The sequence below is a fragment of the Alosa pseudoharengus genome, unplaced genomic scaffold, assembly GCF_046254945.1.
Source record: "Alosa pseudoharengus isolate Yale_2024_CS ecotype anadromous, Long Island Sound unplaced genomic scaffold, YU_APseudo_1.1 YU_APseudo_1.1_scf_18, whole genome shotgun sequence".
In the NCBI taxonomy this organism is placed as follows: Eukaryota; Metazoa; Chordata; class Actinopteri; order Clupeiformes; family Clupeidae; genus Alosa; species Alosa pseudoharengus.
Window position 1 is genome coordinate 29,183,845 of NW_027468650.1, and position 15,000 is coordinate 29,198,844.

Sequence of the window (15,000 nt, forward strand, 5' to 3'; positions counted from 1 at the left end):
TATGCGGATCGGGGGTGTTTCAGGAGTTTCAGGGGGTAATTAGGAGATGATGAGGAGACGCACTTTAAGCAAGGCTGCCAATGTGTGTGTGTAAGTGTGTTCGGAAGTGAGTCTGTGTGTGTGCGTGCCTGTTTGTATGTGTGAGAGTGTGAGTGTGTGTGTGCGTATACAGTACATGTTTATGTGTGTATGTGTATAAGTGTGTGAGTTTTGATAATTATTACGCCCTGGCATCTTTTTTCTCCCCTAATTGAATGTCAGTAACACAAACTTGGAAAGAGAAACAACAGCGGAAGAACCAGAGAGAGAACATGTGTGGGCAGTGCAAGAGGTGACGCTACTGACATCCTCACGCTTAGTGAGGTGATGATGAGTGCATGTGTGTGTGTGTGTGTGTGTGTGTGTTTGTGTGTGTGTGTCTCTCTCTCTGTGTGTGTGTGTGTGTGTGTGTGTGTATGCATGCTTGTATGTGTGTGGTTGTCTGTGTGAGCGTGTGTGTGGGTGCATGCAGGTTGAACACTATAACAATAATTTGTTCTGAGTTCTGGCCCACACACTTGAAGCTTTAACCCTCACAACAGGTGTATGTTGTAGATAGATAACAGCACATTACAACATGCTGCTGGTAGTTCTTTTAACACAGCTGCTATAGTGTTATAATTCACAAAACTAATAATGCAGGAATATGGTTGCTGTTTTGACTTTTACATGGATTTGTGTTACTCCTACTGACTTTAAGGTGGGGATCACACTGGTCAGCAGCAAGCGGCAGCGGCAAGCGTAACGCCACGCTCAGACCATAATAAGTTCTGTCTCGTTCCTAAGTTACACAAACAGTTATTAATATAAACGCTCTAAATATGTTTGGTTACAGGTGCAGAGAAATATTAACATGGTGCACATGCATAAATATAACACATACATACTGTAAAATGTATGTACTTTTTGAACATTGCTGTGTGTGTGTGTGTGTTTACACAAATCTGTGTGTAATGTGTGTGTGTGTGTGTGTTTACACAAATCTGTGTGTAATGTGTGTGTGTGTGTGTGTGTGTGTGTGTGTGTGTGTGTGTGTGTGTGTGTGTGTGTGTGTGTAATGTGTGTGTGTGTGTGTGTGTGTGTGTGTGTGTGTGTGTGTGTGTGTGTGTGTGTGTGTGTGTGTGATTACCTCTCCTCACGGTTCTGGCCAACACAAACTCTGCCCCCGTGGCGTGGTGCGGGGTTGCTGCAGGCACGCTGGCGCACCTGGAAGCCGATGCCACAGCTGGTGCTGCAGGGTGCCCAGGCCGTCCACGGCGTCCAGCCGCCGTTTCTACGAAAACAGCAATCAGCGTCGTCAAGGGCCCGGCTCACAGAGGGTCACCCACACTCATACTCACCACTGCTGGTATTAGGTAAGGAGGCTGTCAGTTTTAAATCTTCAGTCTCATTTCTTTGACTAGAAATAACTGAAAGAGTCAAAAAGGGAGATCCAAGGCCTAAGAAGAGACAAGGAGCAGGACTTTGTTTGACTCTGAAGAAGACGCATGGGCGTCGAAACGTTAGTCGTTTTGCACTAGGCTAATGAAAAAACATTGAGTGCTCCGGTCCTGCTCCTTGGCTCTTGTTAGACTTTGGATCTCCCTTTTTAACTTCTATGTCCTGTTCCGTGAGCACCAACCAGGCTGAAGCGCAAGTGACCCCCTTCTACATAACTGAAAGAGAGTTTATGACTCTGTGTGTGTGTTTATGTATCTTACGTATAAAAGTGCATTCACTAGCAGAGAGAGAGAGAGAGAGAGAGAGAGAGAGAGAGAGAGAGAGAGAGAGAGAGAGAGGGAGAGAGAGTGTGAGTGTGAGAAAGAGAGAGAGAGCGCTACCTGGAGCAGTTGGCGACCTCCACACTGAGACCCTCACAGTCTCGGCCGCCACACTGAGGACTGGGGTGGTCACATGCCCTCGTCCTGCACACACACGCTCCTACACTGCCCCCATCACTATGGCTACACGGCTTCCATCCTGTCCACGGCCCGAAGCCTCCGTCCACTGTTACGTTTCTAACCTGAGGACGCATGAGAAGAACACATTCAGTTATCCTCTCACATATATGCTCCTATTATGCACTTGGTGATTTCCCTAACTAATAAGCAATATCTAGCTGAAAAGTTGTGCTAAATAGAATGGAATGGTTTAGTGAATGGTTATAACAAATATGTAGTATGATAAGAGTACATATGTAAGTAAGTAATAAGTAAGAAACTAAGAATAATCTAATAACATATTAGTAACAAACAATAACATACTTTCCATGCAACGACATAGCATTGCATGCTACTCGTCTCAAAAACAAATCCTAAACCTGACCCCAAGAACAAAACATGAACTTGAGAACATTGAACTGAGGGATATTGAGTTTAAACCCACTGTAAACAGAACATGACAGTGAAATAATAATAAAAAAAACACAATAAGCTGAGAATAATAATGAGTGAGATAATCCAAACTGAAACGAAACGAAAGTGAAACGAAAGTTTCACATGAGCACATGAAAGTTTTGGGTGAGCACATGAAAGTTTCACGTGAGCACATGAAACTAAACTTTAGATTTTTTTTGCTCATGTCCCCTTAGTAAAACTGAAACAAGGACAGTAAAAACAAAACAGAAAAAATGAAACAGAGTTTGAAATGCACGAGAACGTGTGTGGGAGTAACATCAATAGATATCCGTAGAAATGATTGACTAGGCAGTGGAATGTGCATGATAAATATGATATGATGAGAGCATACTAAAATCAGCAGAGAATAGCGCTCGCTGGAACAAGCCGTCAGGCTCAATTTCATCGCAGCAAAGTTAAAAAGAATGTTTTCAATTGACTTTAGGTTGCCACGATGAAATTGTATATTAAATACAAAGGTAATGAGAAAGGAAAAGTGAAGATGCACTCATGTGAAAAACATCATCAGGTCCGTCTCCATCCTCCCATACAGCCATTCAAACAGGTGCTGATGGAAAATGCCTCTTTCTGTGGGCCGATCATAAGAGAAAACAACACAAAGCCTGCAACTAACCGGAACCAAAAACTAGTTTATACTCTCCATGTTTGAGGAAATGAACCCTGTCCTCAAAATAATTTGGAGTGCCACCGACTGCTACAGCCAACCCCCAACCCCGCCATCCACACACACACACACACACACACACACACACACACACACACACACACACACACACACACACACACACACACACACACACACACACACACACACACACACAGGCGGCTCCTGTGTGTGACGGGCTGGAGATGAAGGGAAGCACATCTAACCTGCGCTGGATCTATTAGCATCACTTCCACTAGACTGATGATACAAAACAACACCACTTCTCAGAACAGGAGTGGGGGGGGGGGGGGGGGGACACTGTGCGCCACCACATGGGATGAAAGCAAAGAGAAAATAACTTTGGGGACCGAAAGGAAAATTGTTTGGATTTGTTTACACATAAAAGGGAAACGATCTGACTTAAAAACAACAAAAAGATAAATTGAAACAAGAACACCTACAGTATTTTTTCAAAGACAACTACACTACTTTTGTTTTTTTTATTAGTTATTAAAAAGTTTAAGAGACGATGGAAGAAAATGGTGTCGAAGGCCCTTTGACTCTTCTTTTTCTTCGAACAAAACAATCTTTCTTCAACCGTGAGTTTCTCCTTGGTGTACCTGCACCACTGCCGCGATTCCAGATGGCAGACTTATATGTGCCGCTGAAGTTGGTTCTTGGCCAACATACCTTCTGTTTTTCATACGTTTGGCTGAAAGGCATACATTCATGCCTTAAGGCCATCTCCTCAAGGCTTGTAGCACGTTACGACACAGTGCTATTTATATGACCCTATTGTCCCCCTTTAACTTCAAGATGGAAAAACTGCGCTGTTCCAAAGGTTCTTGAACATTTCCATAGTGCTGGCTTTAATATACTATGAGAGTGAAAGGTTCAGACCGAAAGCACAAGCATTGTGAACTGAATCAGTCTCTCACTTCACTCAAACACTGGATCTGACTATTCTGCTCCGACTAAACCCTTTTTTCACAAGGGCCTCCAGATAGTTCTGAATAGACAAAGGCTTCAGTTGTGTTGGTTTCAAACCAGAGTCCACTGGTTTAGCGAGCCTCTGTGTTTTTCGTTACCAACGTATCATTTAGCAGGTGGGTGATGTCATGCGTCCTTTACAGCCACTGCTTTGGTGGACCTGGTGAAAACTACCACTCAGGCCTTCGGTAAGCTTCAAAGGGACCATGATTAATGGGGGGTACTGCAAAAGTTTGCCAAACGTCTGTCAGCCAGTGGGGTCACTTACGCCAGTAAGCGCCTGCGCCAAGTAACCTGTTGAATGGAACGCCGCACTAAAGGGGAAAACGCGCGCACACACACAAACATACTCAGACACACACATGCACGCCGCCACACACACACACACACACTCAGACACACACTCAGACACACACATGCACACACGCGCAAGAACACACACACACAGATACGCACGCGCTTGCACACACACACACACATAAACACACAAACACACACACAGAGACACACACACGCACACACACACACACACACACACACACACACACACACACACACATAAGCGCACACACACACACACACAGACACACACACACACACCCGCTGGCTGTGCTAAAAAATGGATGTGTGCGGAGAGAGCAACAATTATACCTTCATTTAGCGTGACGTGAGTGAAATAGATGCGTGTAAGTGCTCCTGCTGAAAACTCACGCTGGTTAAATTGAGTGAATGCATGAAGCTAACGCTAATGGCTCACATGGGGACGCATGGCTCACTGATCAGGCACAGATCCAGGGAGGTTTGGCACGTGCCACATACTAGCACACAACTGGGGGCACACAACCTGAACAAGGTGTTAATGCCAGCTGAGATACTTAGCACAGTGACTAATGAAAAAGAGACAGTTGGCGGTTTGGTGGGTGCAGATGTTCAAATAGACACAAAACCGGCTTAAAAATAGCAGCCATGGTCACAGTGGTTTTGGAGTATTTTACTCTAACACAAGCTACACACAGTCATCCAAAATATTTACACTGGACCTTGGCTTTAAGTCCAGTTTTCCACTACTCACTAGTCTGCGGTTGTTGATGTTCTTGTGGTCTCTTGTATTATATTTGGTCCTTGCTTTCTCGACAGACAGATGGGATAACACCCGTGATTCTATGGTAAGAATCTCTCAGGTATGGAGGACAGGTAATACATTGACAAAATGAGCTCAAGGCACAAGGATACATTTGATTTCGGCACGGCCGACATTGAGCCGAGGTCCCTTCATCAATCATGACTAGCCTGGTGTCCAGCGTGCACCTGTAATGTGCCTCGTGTATAAAGAGAGGCCACACCCGAGGCCGAGCGTTGAGGAGAGGAAGCACCTCCAGGTGCATTCTGGGTACTCACAGGGCATGCGGTGATGCTCTGCTCCCATTGGCTCATGCTGAGGCTCTCCTCCAGCGTGGTGCACTTCTTCAGGACCAGATCCCAGCCGCAGTAGGGGTCTCTCGCGCCAATGCAGGCCCTGTGCCCCCCCCCATCCCAAAACAGAACAGAGCATCAGTATACAGTTACAGCTGTGCTCACCCTGCGCCACATAGCTGTGCCTTCCATTCCAAAACAGGACAGAGAATCAGTACAGTTATAACCCTGCGGGAAACCCCCTTTAAGCACAGCCAATAAGCTTAGTGCTGGTAAACACATTGCTTTGTGACCACCATCTTCCCCACCCCTATTCAAAATGAGTACACATAAACAGCACTTTATACACAGTATGTCACATGAACATAAAAAGCACAGTGTCTTAACACAATATAGACGCTACGTCAATACTGTACATCTCAATCAGAAAAAGCCTCAGAGTAACCATCTTGTCAAATATGACACATCCCTAAATCATTCGGAATGTATCTTATGCAAAATGCATATCTCTTTCCCCGCCTCCGTTCATAAAGCCAAGGGTGTGTATTCAAAGCTTAGTAATGTCTATCTTTATGAGTGCTGGGTTTAATTGGATTTCAAGAGTCTCAGCCTGTCTAACAAATGTCTTCTCCCCTCCATAAAGCCCCTTCTCCCTGGCAGCCTGACTGTGGACAGCTCCTGAGACTCAGCACACATGGGACATTAAGCACAATATCAACACAAACATCCTCCTGGGTGGGGCTCTATAGGCAGTGCAGAGAGCGCTTTGCTCTGCACAATAAGGCAATATATCTCTCTCCCTGCTCATGCAAATAAGCTAATGACGTGTGGATGGGCAGAATGGGGAGGGAGGGAGTGATGGAAAGGCAATAAGGAAGAGGGGGAGGAAAAAAAGAAGAGGAGAAAGAGAGCAAGGAAGCACAAGGGAGAGAGAGAATGCACAAGACAGAGGAGAGAGAAATGAAGACATGGATATTGTCTAACAGACATAAAAGATAGATAGAGAGAGAGAGAGAGAGCCAGAACCAGAGCCAGAAGGAGAAGAAGGAGGGGAAATAGTGTGAGAGACAGATGAATGGAGAAAAACAAGAAAAAGAGAAAGATTAACAGAGTTAGAGAAGCAGAAAGATAGGGGGAGCCATGGAAGAGAGGGTAGGAGAGACTGATGGCTAGCCAAAGACAGCGAGAGAAGCGAGATTCATGCTATAGACGGAGCAGCGGCTCCCTGGAGAGCGATCAGAGGTGATCTTCACTGAGTCTGAGCCCTAGCGGCCCTGGAGCCATGTCTCCGTGAAGTCTCGCAGGGACTCCTCCAGGACAGTTCTAAAGAGCCCTGATGGCTGCAGTCAGCCTGTTAAGACTGGCACTGATGTAATCATGGGTAAGCAAAGGACGTCACGCCCGTCTCAGATCTCTCTGGGTGTCTTGTCTGGACTCAAGCAAGTGTGTGTGTGTGTGTGTGTGTGTGTGTGTGTGTGTGTGTGACAGAATAACTAGCTTTGTCATGAATGTGCAACAAATCACATCTATAAAGGATTTATTTCCCTCTCCTAGACTGCATGCTAAGCCATCGTTGTCATGATTTATCATAGCGTTTGTGTGTGTGTGTGTGTGTGTGTGTGTGTGTGTGTGTGTGTGTGTGTGTGTGTGTGTATGTGTGTATGTGTGTGTGGTTTTGCTTGTTTCAGCTACACATAAATTAAAACAAGTGTGTATGTGTAAGTTACTTTGCATCAGTGTGAATATGCATGAGCTTTCTCATGTCTATAAATGTGTGTGTGTGAAGTATACGGCATGTGTTTTGACTTGTGTCTGTGTATGTCTGTGTAATGCTTTTTTGGTTGGTGTGTGTGTATGTGTGTGTGTGTGGTTCTGTGTGGGTATATGTTTGCCTGAGTCAACAACTCTGGGTTTATATAAACCTGCATTGAAAGTCTCTTGTTCCTGCCGGGTGCAAACCCCCCCCCCCCCCATCCCACCTCATCTACTCTCTCTCTTTCTCTCTCTCTCTCTCTCCTCTCGATCGCAGCTCTTGACCTCTGCTGTCAGCGCTGCCTCTCTCTCTGTGTCCGCTCTCCTGCGCTAATAAAGTTAAACTCAGACACGCCGCTCCCCCCATCCTCAGCGGCTCCCTTTGGGGATGCTAATGGCCCGGGTTAATGGCTCAGCTCCAGGGTGTAGCTTACAGAGGCAGCGCCAGCTCCGAGAGGAGCGGGGCAGGCTGGGTAACGCTGCTGCCATTGCTGACGGGAGGCGAAGAGCTCCCTTTACATACACAAGCAGGAGGAGAGCGTGCGAGAGGTCCAGACGAGCAACGCCGGCCAAGCACAGTGGGGAGAGTGCCCCGAACTGCCCGCTCTATAGACGCAGGGCATTCAAACTCTGAGACGAGGGTGGACAGTGTTTCCCCAGAGATTTATCCTTAGAGATAACTCAAACCTCGAGACCATACGGAGAAAGTTTCAATTTTACAAAACACATACACAGATTTTTGCAGATGCTTTTATCTAAAGCGACTTACAGAAGAGTACAAATAGACTTTTTCACCTGAGATTTAACAAGGTCCAACTACACAAAAAAGGGATTCAACCACTCCAGTCACTCTATGATATGTATTTTCATATGATTTAATTTTGGGCAATTCCATGGAAAATTATGTTTTTCGGAACATCCATAACGGCAATAAAATGTGATGGTATGGTATGATGTGAATGATTACATGAAATTTGAGCATTTGCTATTTTTGGCTGAAGAATGTATGAGTACATGAGTTATCATTCACAACATACAAATGCCAAGGCCTTTCACTGGCGTTATGGATGTGACAAAAAGTCCATTTTCCGTGGAATTGCCCTTTTACATTAATTAAAAAATATAATAAAATACTATTATTTTGTAACAAATCACATTTTATACACTCTCATATTATTAGGTGCAAAACACCCACATTTGTGTAAATGACAGATAGACCTTGTTAATTCCCTGTTGAAAATGGACTTTATCTGAAAGTGTGCTGTTTGAGTTCTGCGCCCAGGTCCCTGTATCATTATCACCTCCCGCTTTAGCAGTCAAACTACAGGACTGTCAGAACTCAGGTGAGGTGGCCTGAGGTCAGTCATAGCTCCCCGCTTAACAGAAGCTAATGATCTGCGCTCGCCCCGTTTGGTCTGTGGATTCGGACAGATTGAAATATTTATGGCCACCTTCATTAGTCTGTCCTCTGGTCCCTGCACCACTCTGGACATCCACCATCCACTAAAGAGCTGATGGACTCTCCATCACTCAGCTACAGCTGCACACAGCAGCTAATTAAATGAGGCACGGCTAGTTTATTTGACTTGATGGCTTTATGTGAATGCGAGTTAGATATAATGCAGTCATTTCCTGTGTGTGTGTGTGTGTGTGTGTGTGTGTCTGAGTGAGTGTGTTCATTTTTGAGACTCACATTATACTAGATCGGAGTGTGAGTTTGTATGTGTGTATTTATGTGTCAGTCAGGCAGTGAGTGTGTATTTGATGTAATTGTGGCAATGTGTGTGTGTGTGTGTGTATGTATGTACAGTATGTGTGTGTATGTGCGTGCATGCATGCATGTGCGTCTGTGTATATGTGTATGTGTGTGTGTGTGTGTGTGTGTGTGTGTGTGTGTGCGTGTGTGTGTGACACTCACTCTCTGTTCTTGTGGAAGTTGCAGCGCATGAGTGGGATCTTGATGACCTGGTCCCTGACCCCGACGAAGAGCTCGCTGCGGCTGTGCAGGATCAGGAGGCTGCGGATCGGCTGCCTCCTGCGGTCAGAGAACAGCTCGATCTCGTCCAGGAGACAGCTGCCCATCGACTGATTCACCGGGGACAGCACCTTCTTTATCGTGCCGTAATCTAGAGGAGACACACAGGTACTGTTTTATTAGAGCGTCCCACTGTGCTTCTGCAGAGAAGGACTGCAGAGAGAAGCAGAAGAAGGAGAATAAAAGGAGGACTGCAGAGAAAAGCAGAAGAAGGAGAATAAAAGGACTGCAGAGAGAAGCAGAAGAAGGAGAATAAAAGGAGGACTGCAGAGAGAAGCAGAAGAAGGAGAATAAAAGAAGGACTGCAGAGAGAAGCAGAAGAAGGAGAATACAAGCAGCAGGGAAATGTGAGAAAGGGGGAGTTGAAAAGAGGAGAGAAGGAGTAAGGCTGGAGAAAAGGATGCACAGGGAAGAGGAGAGAAGGACAAACTCTGTTCTGTGGCTGGAGGAGAGCCATGCGGAAGACAAGAAGTAGAAGAAAGGCGAGAAGTGGGTGAGCAGTGGAGGACAGGAATACAGAAGCATGGAAGAAAAGAGCAGTAGAGGGCGAGAGAACGAGAGAACGAGGAAAAAGCCGGAGGGAGAATAGAACCTGGGATCACATTCACAACAGCATAATGAGGGGTTTGGAATTGCACTGAATGGCTGTCAGGGAGGGACACCTTCATCGCAAATGCCCCGTCATCTTCTGTGCAGGGGCAAGAATAATGTCCACCTGCCACCTGGGCCATCAAATATGAACGAGGCCCGAACGCGTGTCCGAGGGGATGGACAGCCCGTATCCGTCTCACTAAAAAAGCTGTGATTTCTCATGTTTTCACCATGGTCACATTCAATATTAAACGGAGGGGTCAGGACCCTGTAAAGCTGCTTTGCACCCAGTGGGCCTGTTCTCTAATACCTTCATTTCATTTCATGCATCAGACTGGAGGAAAAGCTAATGCTAAAGTGGTCTGGAGGACACCTTGCCACTGCAGACTGAGCTCACCAAAATAAAAACGCCATCTTTTAACAAAATAATTTTTTAATGCCTAAAAACATTATTATTATTATTATTATCATTATTATCATTATTATTAATTATTATTATTGACATACAATTAAATGTTGTATATAAATATAGTATGTATAATTATGCAAATAAATGAACAAATATTTCTATATAATATAAATCACCTCCTTAGATCTATTTCTATTTTTTAGTCTTGCATTGTAAAATGATAAATGAATATCTGTTAATGCAAAGTGAAAATGAGTTCCTATTTTTTTTTTTTTTTTTTTTTTTTTTTTTTTTTAAAGTATATTTTTTGGGCTTTTTATGCCTTTAATTAGATAGGACAGTGGAGACTGACAGGAAGTGAGTGGGAGAGAGAGTCGGGGTGGGATCCGGAAAGGACCACGGGGCGGGAATCGAACCCGGGTCGCCGGCGTACGGTGCAGGTGCCCCAGCCAGTCGCGCCACTGCTGGGGCCAATGAGTTCCTATTTTTAATGATAACACTTTATTCTCAAGGAACTATCGCTTGGGAGAAAAAAAACACATTACTTAATGGTGGTGAGTAAAGCCTAATTTATCTGAGTTTCTCTCTTTCATTCTCTGTTTCTCTCTTCATATCTCTTTCTCTCTCTCTCTCTCTATCTCTCAGCATGGCTCTTAGGCACCCCGAGTGAGTTGTACTGAGCAAAGATTCTTGACATACTGCTAAGGCTATCCGACACTGTGGTTTAAGCCTTTGATCGCTGCTGAACATTTCATCACTAATTGTCTCAGGCCAAATCTGAGATAACCTACTTTAACAGAATTGCCTACCGCACAAAGTCTCTATTAGAGGAATGGAAAGCATCTCCATGTTCAAATCCACCGACAAATGTTTTTGATATGAGACCTGATCACGCGGTCACATGGATTGAACATACAATGCAAAGAGTGTTATTGTAGCGTGACTGACAAACTAGTTTCGAGCTGGTGATCCAAAACAGGTGCTGGGCCGCTCCAAATAGCAGCAACGCGAGACACAGGCACTCGTAATTACCGAAGTGCCAGCCATTCAAGTGGCATTGTCATCTCTATTGCCATTCAAGTGCTGTCGCCATCAGCCATATGGGTGCAGGGTGCACTAAATACAGCTAGCCTGTCTCTGCTGACCCTGTTCACAGTGATATGTGACTGGTGGTCATTTCATGGCGTTTAGCCTACCCACAGGGCAGACAGCAGACCCCTGTAGCTCTACTGTACCCGAGGTCTCCTCACAGGGCATCTGGACAGCACATGGTTGCCGTCCTAAGAGCAGCTCGCCGACGTCAGCCGAGGACTGGCGGAGGCTGGCTTTGATGTTCCCCAACCGCTGTTCTGCATTTCCCATACCCTCTCTCCCCCTTGCCTCTGGGCCAACTGTTGCGTGCTTCAAAAGGCACGGATGCAAATGGACCACCCGTTATTAGGGTCGAGAAGGCCTCCTGTGCTAGCACCACGTATATTTGTACGCCTTTCACATCCTCAACAACAAACACGGGTGAGGGGTAGGCCTACGTTCTGAGAACCCCCCGGCATGTGACCTATTATACTAATGAACTCAGGGTAATTAACAAGCTCTGGGCCACACTGAATAATTGAAAAAGCATAAATTTGCAGCCCCCTGGAGTTAGCGAGAGTAGCGGCTTTACTTCAGGAAGCTAATTGCAGCGGTTTCAACACGGGACGCCCCTTGGCATTCAGAGACCCTGCCTTTAGCAACGGGGACAAACACATGACCTCCGCTGTTTATGCACAGGTACTGTACACAACACTATAAATATGTTAACGTAGCTGTTGATGATGAAGGACTACGGCTCTAAAGCAACTTTACTTCTAAGGGGACAGGGCAAGTGTTACAATTTAGTCAGATGAAGTCAGATGAACCACACGCAAGCTGGGGTATTTGGGTCAAGGCCCAACTGGAGAAGGGGGGGGGGGTCTCCAAGTAGCCTAATAACACATTAAAAACCTCCATCATAACATTGGCATACCCATGTACATCTATGTATATCTATGTAATAGCCTTACATGTTATGGCAGAAAGCACTTTATATGAAAGATTTTCTTGAGCTGTCATGGCAGTCTCTGTCAAAGGCTTTAATTTTATCTTAACCTTAAAGCTGTTATTTCAATAGGCTATTATCACGACAGCTTTGATAGCTTTTGTTGTAGGTAGGGAGAACAAGGCTTTGGTGGCAAACATGTGATCAGATGGATAATGCCATAATGTCTAACGAACGACAGATAACTTGTTTATGACAGAGTTAAGTTATGACATTCTTATGAGAGTATATTCAAGTAGAGTCTTAAGGCTAACGCCCACTGGCGGTGACATTTGCATCTATAGATTTGACGCATCAGACTCCACTAGTGGGTTTTGCTCCGTTGAAAGTAATGGAGTTCTAAACTTTGGCGTCACTTAAGGTGCCGCCAGTGAGCGTACACACACACATAAAACAGGCACATGCACACACACATACACACATGAAACAAGCACAGATACACACACACAGACAAGCGCACACACACACACACACACACACACACACACACACACACACACACAAAAAACAAGACATTACGGTGATGTGGTGCTGGACGGCTTCTTTCTGGTAACCCTTTAGCATTGTGCATTCTACTTGACGAGGTCATGACTCAAGACAGGGAGGCCAAGTGCTGCAGTGGTCATTCATTCTTACCTGTAGCGAGGTAGATGATGTGGAAGAGCATGTCCTTGCCCTGCACCACGTCCACGGCCACATGGGAGAAGCGCACGTTGTCCTCCATGAAGTAGGGCACGGGCAGCGTGGGCTGGACCACCTCGTGCATCAGGATGAACTTCTGAGCGTCCTGCAGGTTGCGCTCCGTCAGGTTCACGTACGAGCCGTAGTCTATGGTGCCACACTGAGACAGGGATGGAGCGAGGGAGAAGGAGAGAGAAAAGAGAGAGGAAGATTGATTGTTCTTTTGCTGCAGTTGTCAATGCTCTTTTTTTATTGATACAACACCTTATGAAATGTTATTCTAAGATCAATAATATGTCCACTCTACATAGTTTTCAGGGCTTTGGCTGAAATTACTTGATTTATTCATGCCAATAAAGCATTACTTGATTTGATTTGAGGGAAGGAAAGCAAGAAAAAAGGGGAGGGGAAGTAGTAGAAAGAAATGGATAAAAGAAGAGAATCAAGGGGTATAAATGGAGGGAGGGAGATAAAGGGTGGGACAGAGAGAATGGGACAGAGAGAGAGAGATGAGGAGAGACACAAAAAGCAGATAAGGACAGAGAGAAAATAGCTGAGAGAGAAACAGAGCATGAAGGATAGAGACATGCGGGGAAAGAGAAACAGATGTGGAGGATCAAGAGAGAGAAAGAAAGAAAGCAACAGAAAGAGAGCAAACACTTACAAAAAGCTTAACAACTCCATTTCACATTTTACTTGTGTTTTGGATGTAAAATATGCACTATGTAATTCGCTAATTAGTGAGCTCATGTTCAGGGAAAACCTCCCATTGCCTTTAAATCCCATTACAATAGCGTCCATATCAGCGGTATAATTTAGGTATATCGCTGCTACTGTCCCGTGTGTGTGCTTCTACTTAAGTAACTTGCTAATGAGTGCCAAGCTAACACTCTTGTGCAGATTCAGAGTGAACCACCCACTGGCACATGTCAGAAATTATAAAGCACGCATGTGTGTGGTGAGGTGCCCTGCACAGTACAGCTGTGAGATATCTCATCCCCTTCACTGGCTCCTCGTACGAATCAATCGCCTTGGCCTTCCCCGAGCGACCGCGCCAAATTACTGTGCATTTCTCTTCCATTGCCCAGCGGATCAGTCACTCTGTGCTCTCCGCTTGAAAGGGGGCCAAGAAAAAAAAACAAAAAAAGAAAGATAAAAAAAAAACAAAGAACGAAAGAGGGAGATAAAAAAAGAAAGAAAATGAAAGAAAGAAAGAAAGAAAGGAAGAAGAAAAAAAGAAGCGAGAGAGAGCGCGGCTCATTGTCTAGCTGTCCGTGTTAAAAGCTGAACACATGGCTCCCTGGGGGAGCCCGGCCGGCCGCCGCAGGAGGCAGGAGAATTAACAGCCTGCCATCGACCCCCTCGGGCCCACAGGGGCTCGCACTGTGCTGATTTATGCCCTATTCCTCACGGGACGGCGCCAAGGTGAGCTAAAGCAAGCCCCAGCCGCTGCCAATCCACCGGTGCCACTATGAAGAGTGGGAATGGGGTGTGCGTGTGTGTGTGGAGGGGGGGGGGGGGTGTTAAGAAAAACAGCAATGGGTCTTCAATGATGCCTTAACCATGTCACAGGGTGTGTGGATGGGGGGTCGGGTCGGGGGTGGGGGCGTGGGGGGGGGGGGGGGGTAAAGAGAGACAGTGGCGGGTCTCTGTTTAGAACGACGCCTCTGTGTTATGCCGGCGTGCTGCTCTAATGGGCCTCAGCACCACCATCGCTCATGCAGCGTTTCGGAGAACAGTTGTGCTGATTGCCGGCCCGCGTCCCACGGGGAACCAGTAGATGAGATGAAAGCCTGGACAGAAGGTGCTGCTGACTGCCAGCGTGTCTCTCTCTCTCTCTCTCTCTCTCTCTCTGTGTGTGTGTGTGTGTGTGTGTGTGTGTGTGTGTGTGTGTGTGTGTGTGTGTGTGTGTGTGTGTGTGTGTGTCTGTGATGAGCTCGATACAGAGAGAGTGAGGGGAAGAGCAAGAGA

At 45.8% G+C, this 15,000-nt stretch overlaps 1 protein-coding gene across 1 annotated transcript in view; it reads right to left on the reverse strand.

Moving 5' to 3' along the window:
- sema5a (sema domain, seven thrombospondin repeats (type 1 and type 1-like), transmembrane domain (TM) and short cytoplasmic domain, (semaphorin) 5A) overlaps positions 1 to 15,000 on the reverse strand; it is a 114,774-nt gene that overhangs the window by 34,920 nt on the left and 64,854 nt on the right. The window contains exons 10-14 of the mRNA XM_076290834.1: positions 12,985 to 13,189; positions 9,155 to 9,362; positions 5,470 to 5,587; positions 1,860 to 2,041; positions 1,169 to 1,312 (exon numbers count right to left, since the gene is read on the reverse strand). Of these exons, the coding sequence (XP_076146949.1) occupies positions 1,169 to 1,312; positions 1,860 to 2,041; positions 5,470 to 5,587; positions 9,155 to 9,362; positions 12,985 to 13,189 (857 nt within the window). The remainder of the gene's footprint in view (positions 1 to 1,168; positions 1,313 to 1,859; positions 2,042 to 5,469; positions 5,588 to 9,154; positions 9,363 to 12,984; positions 13,190 to 15,000) is intronic.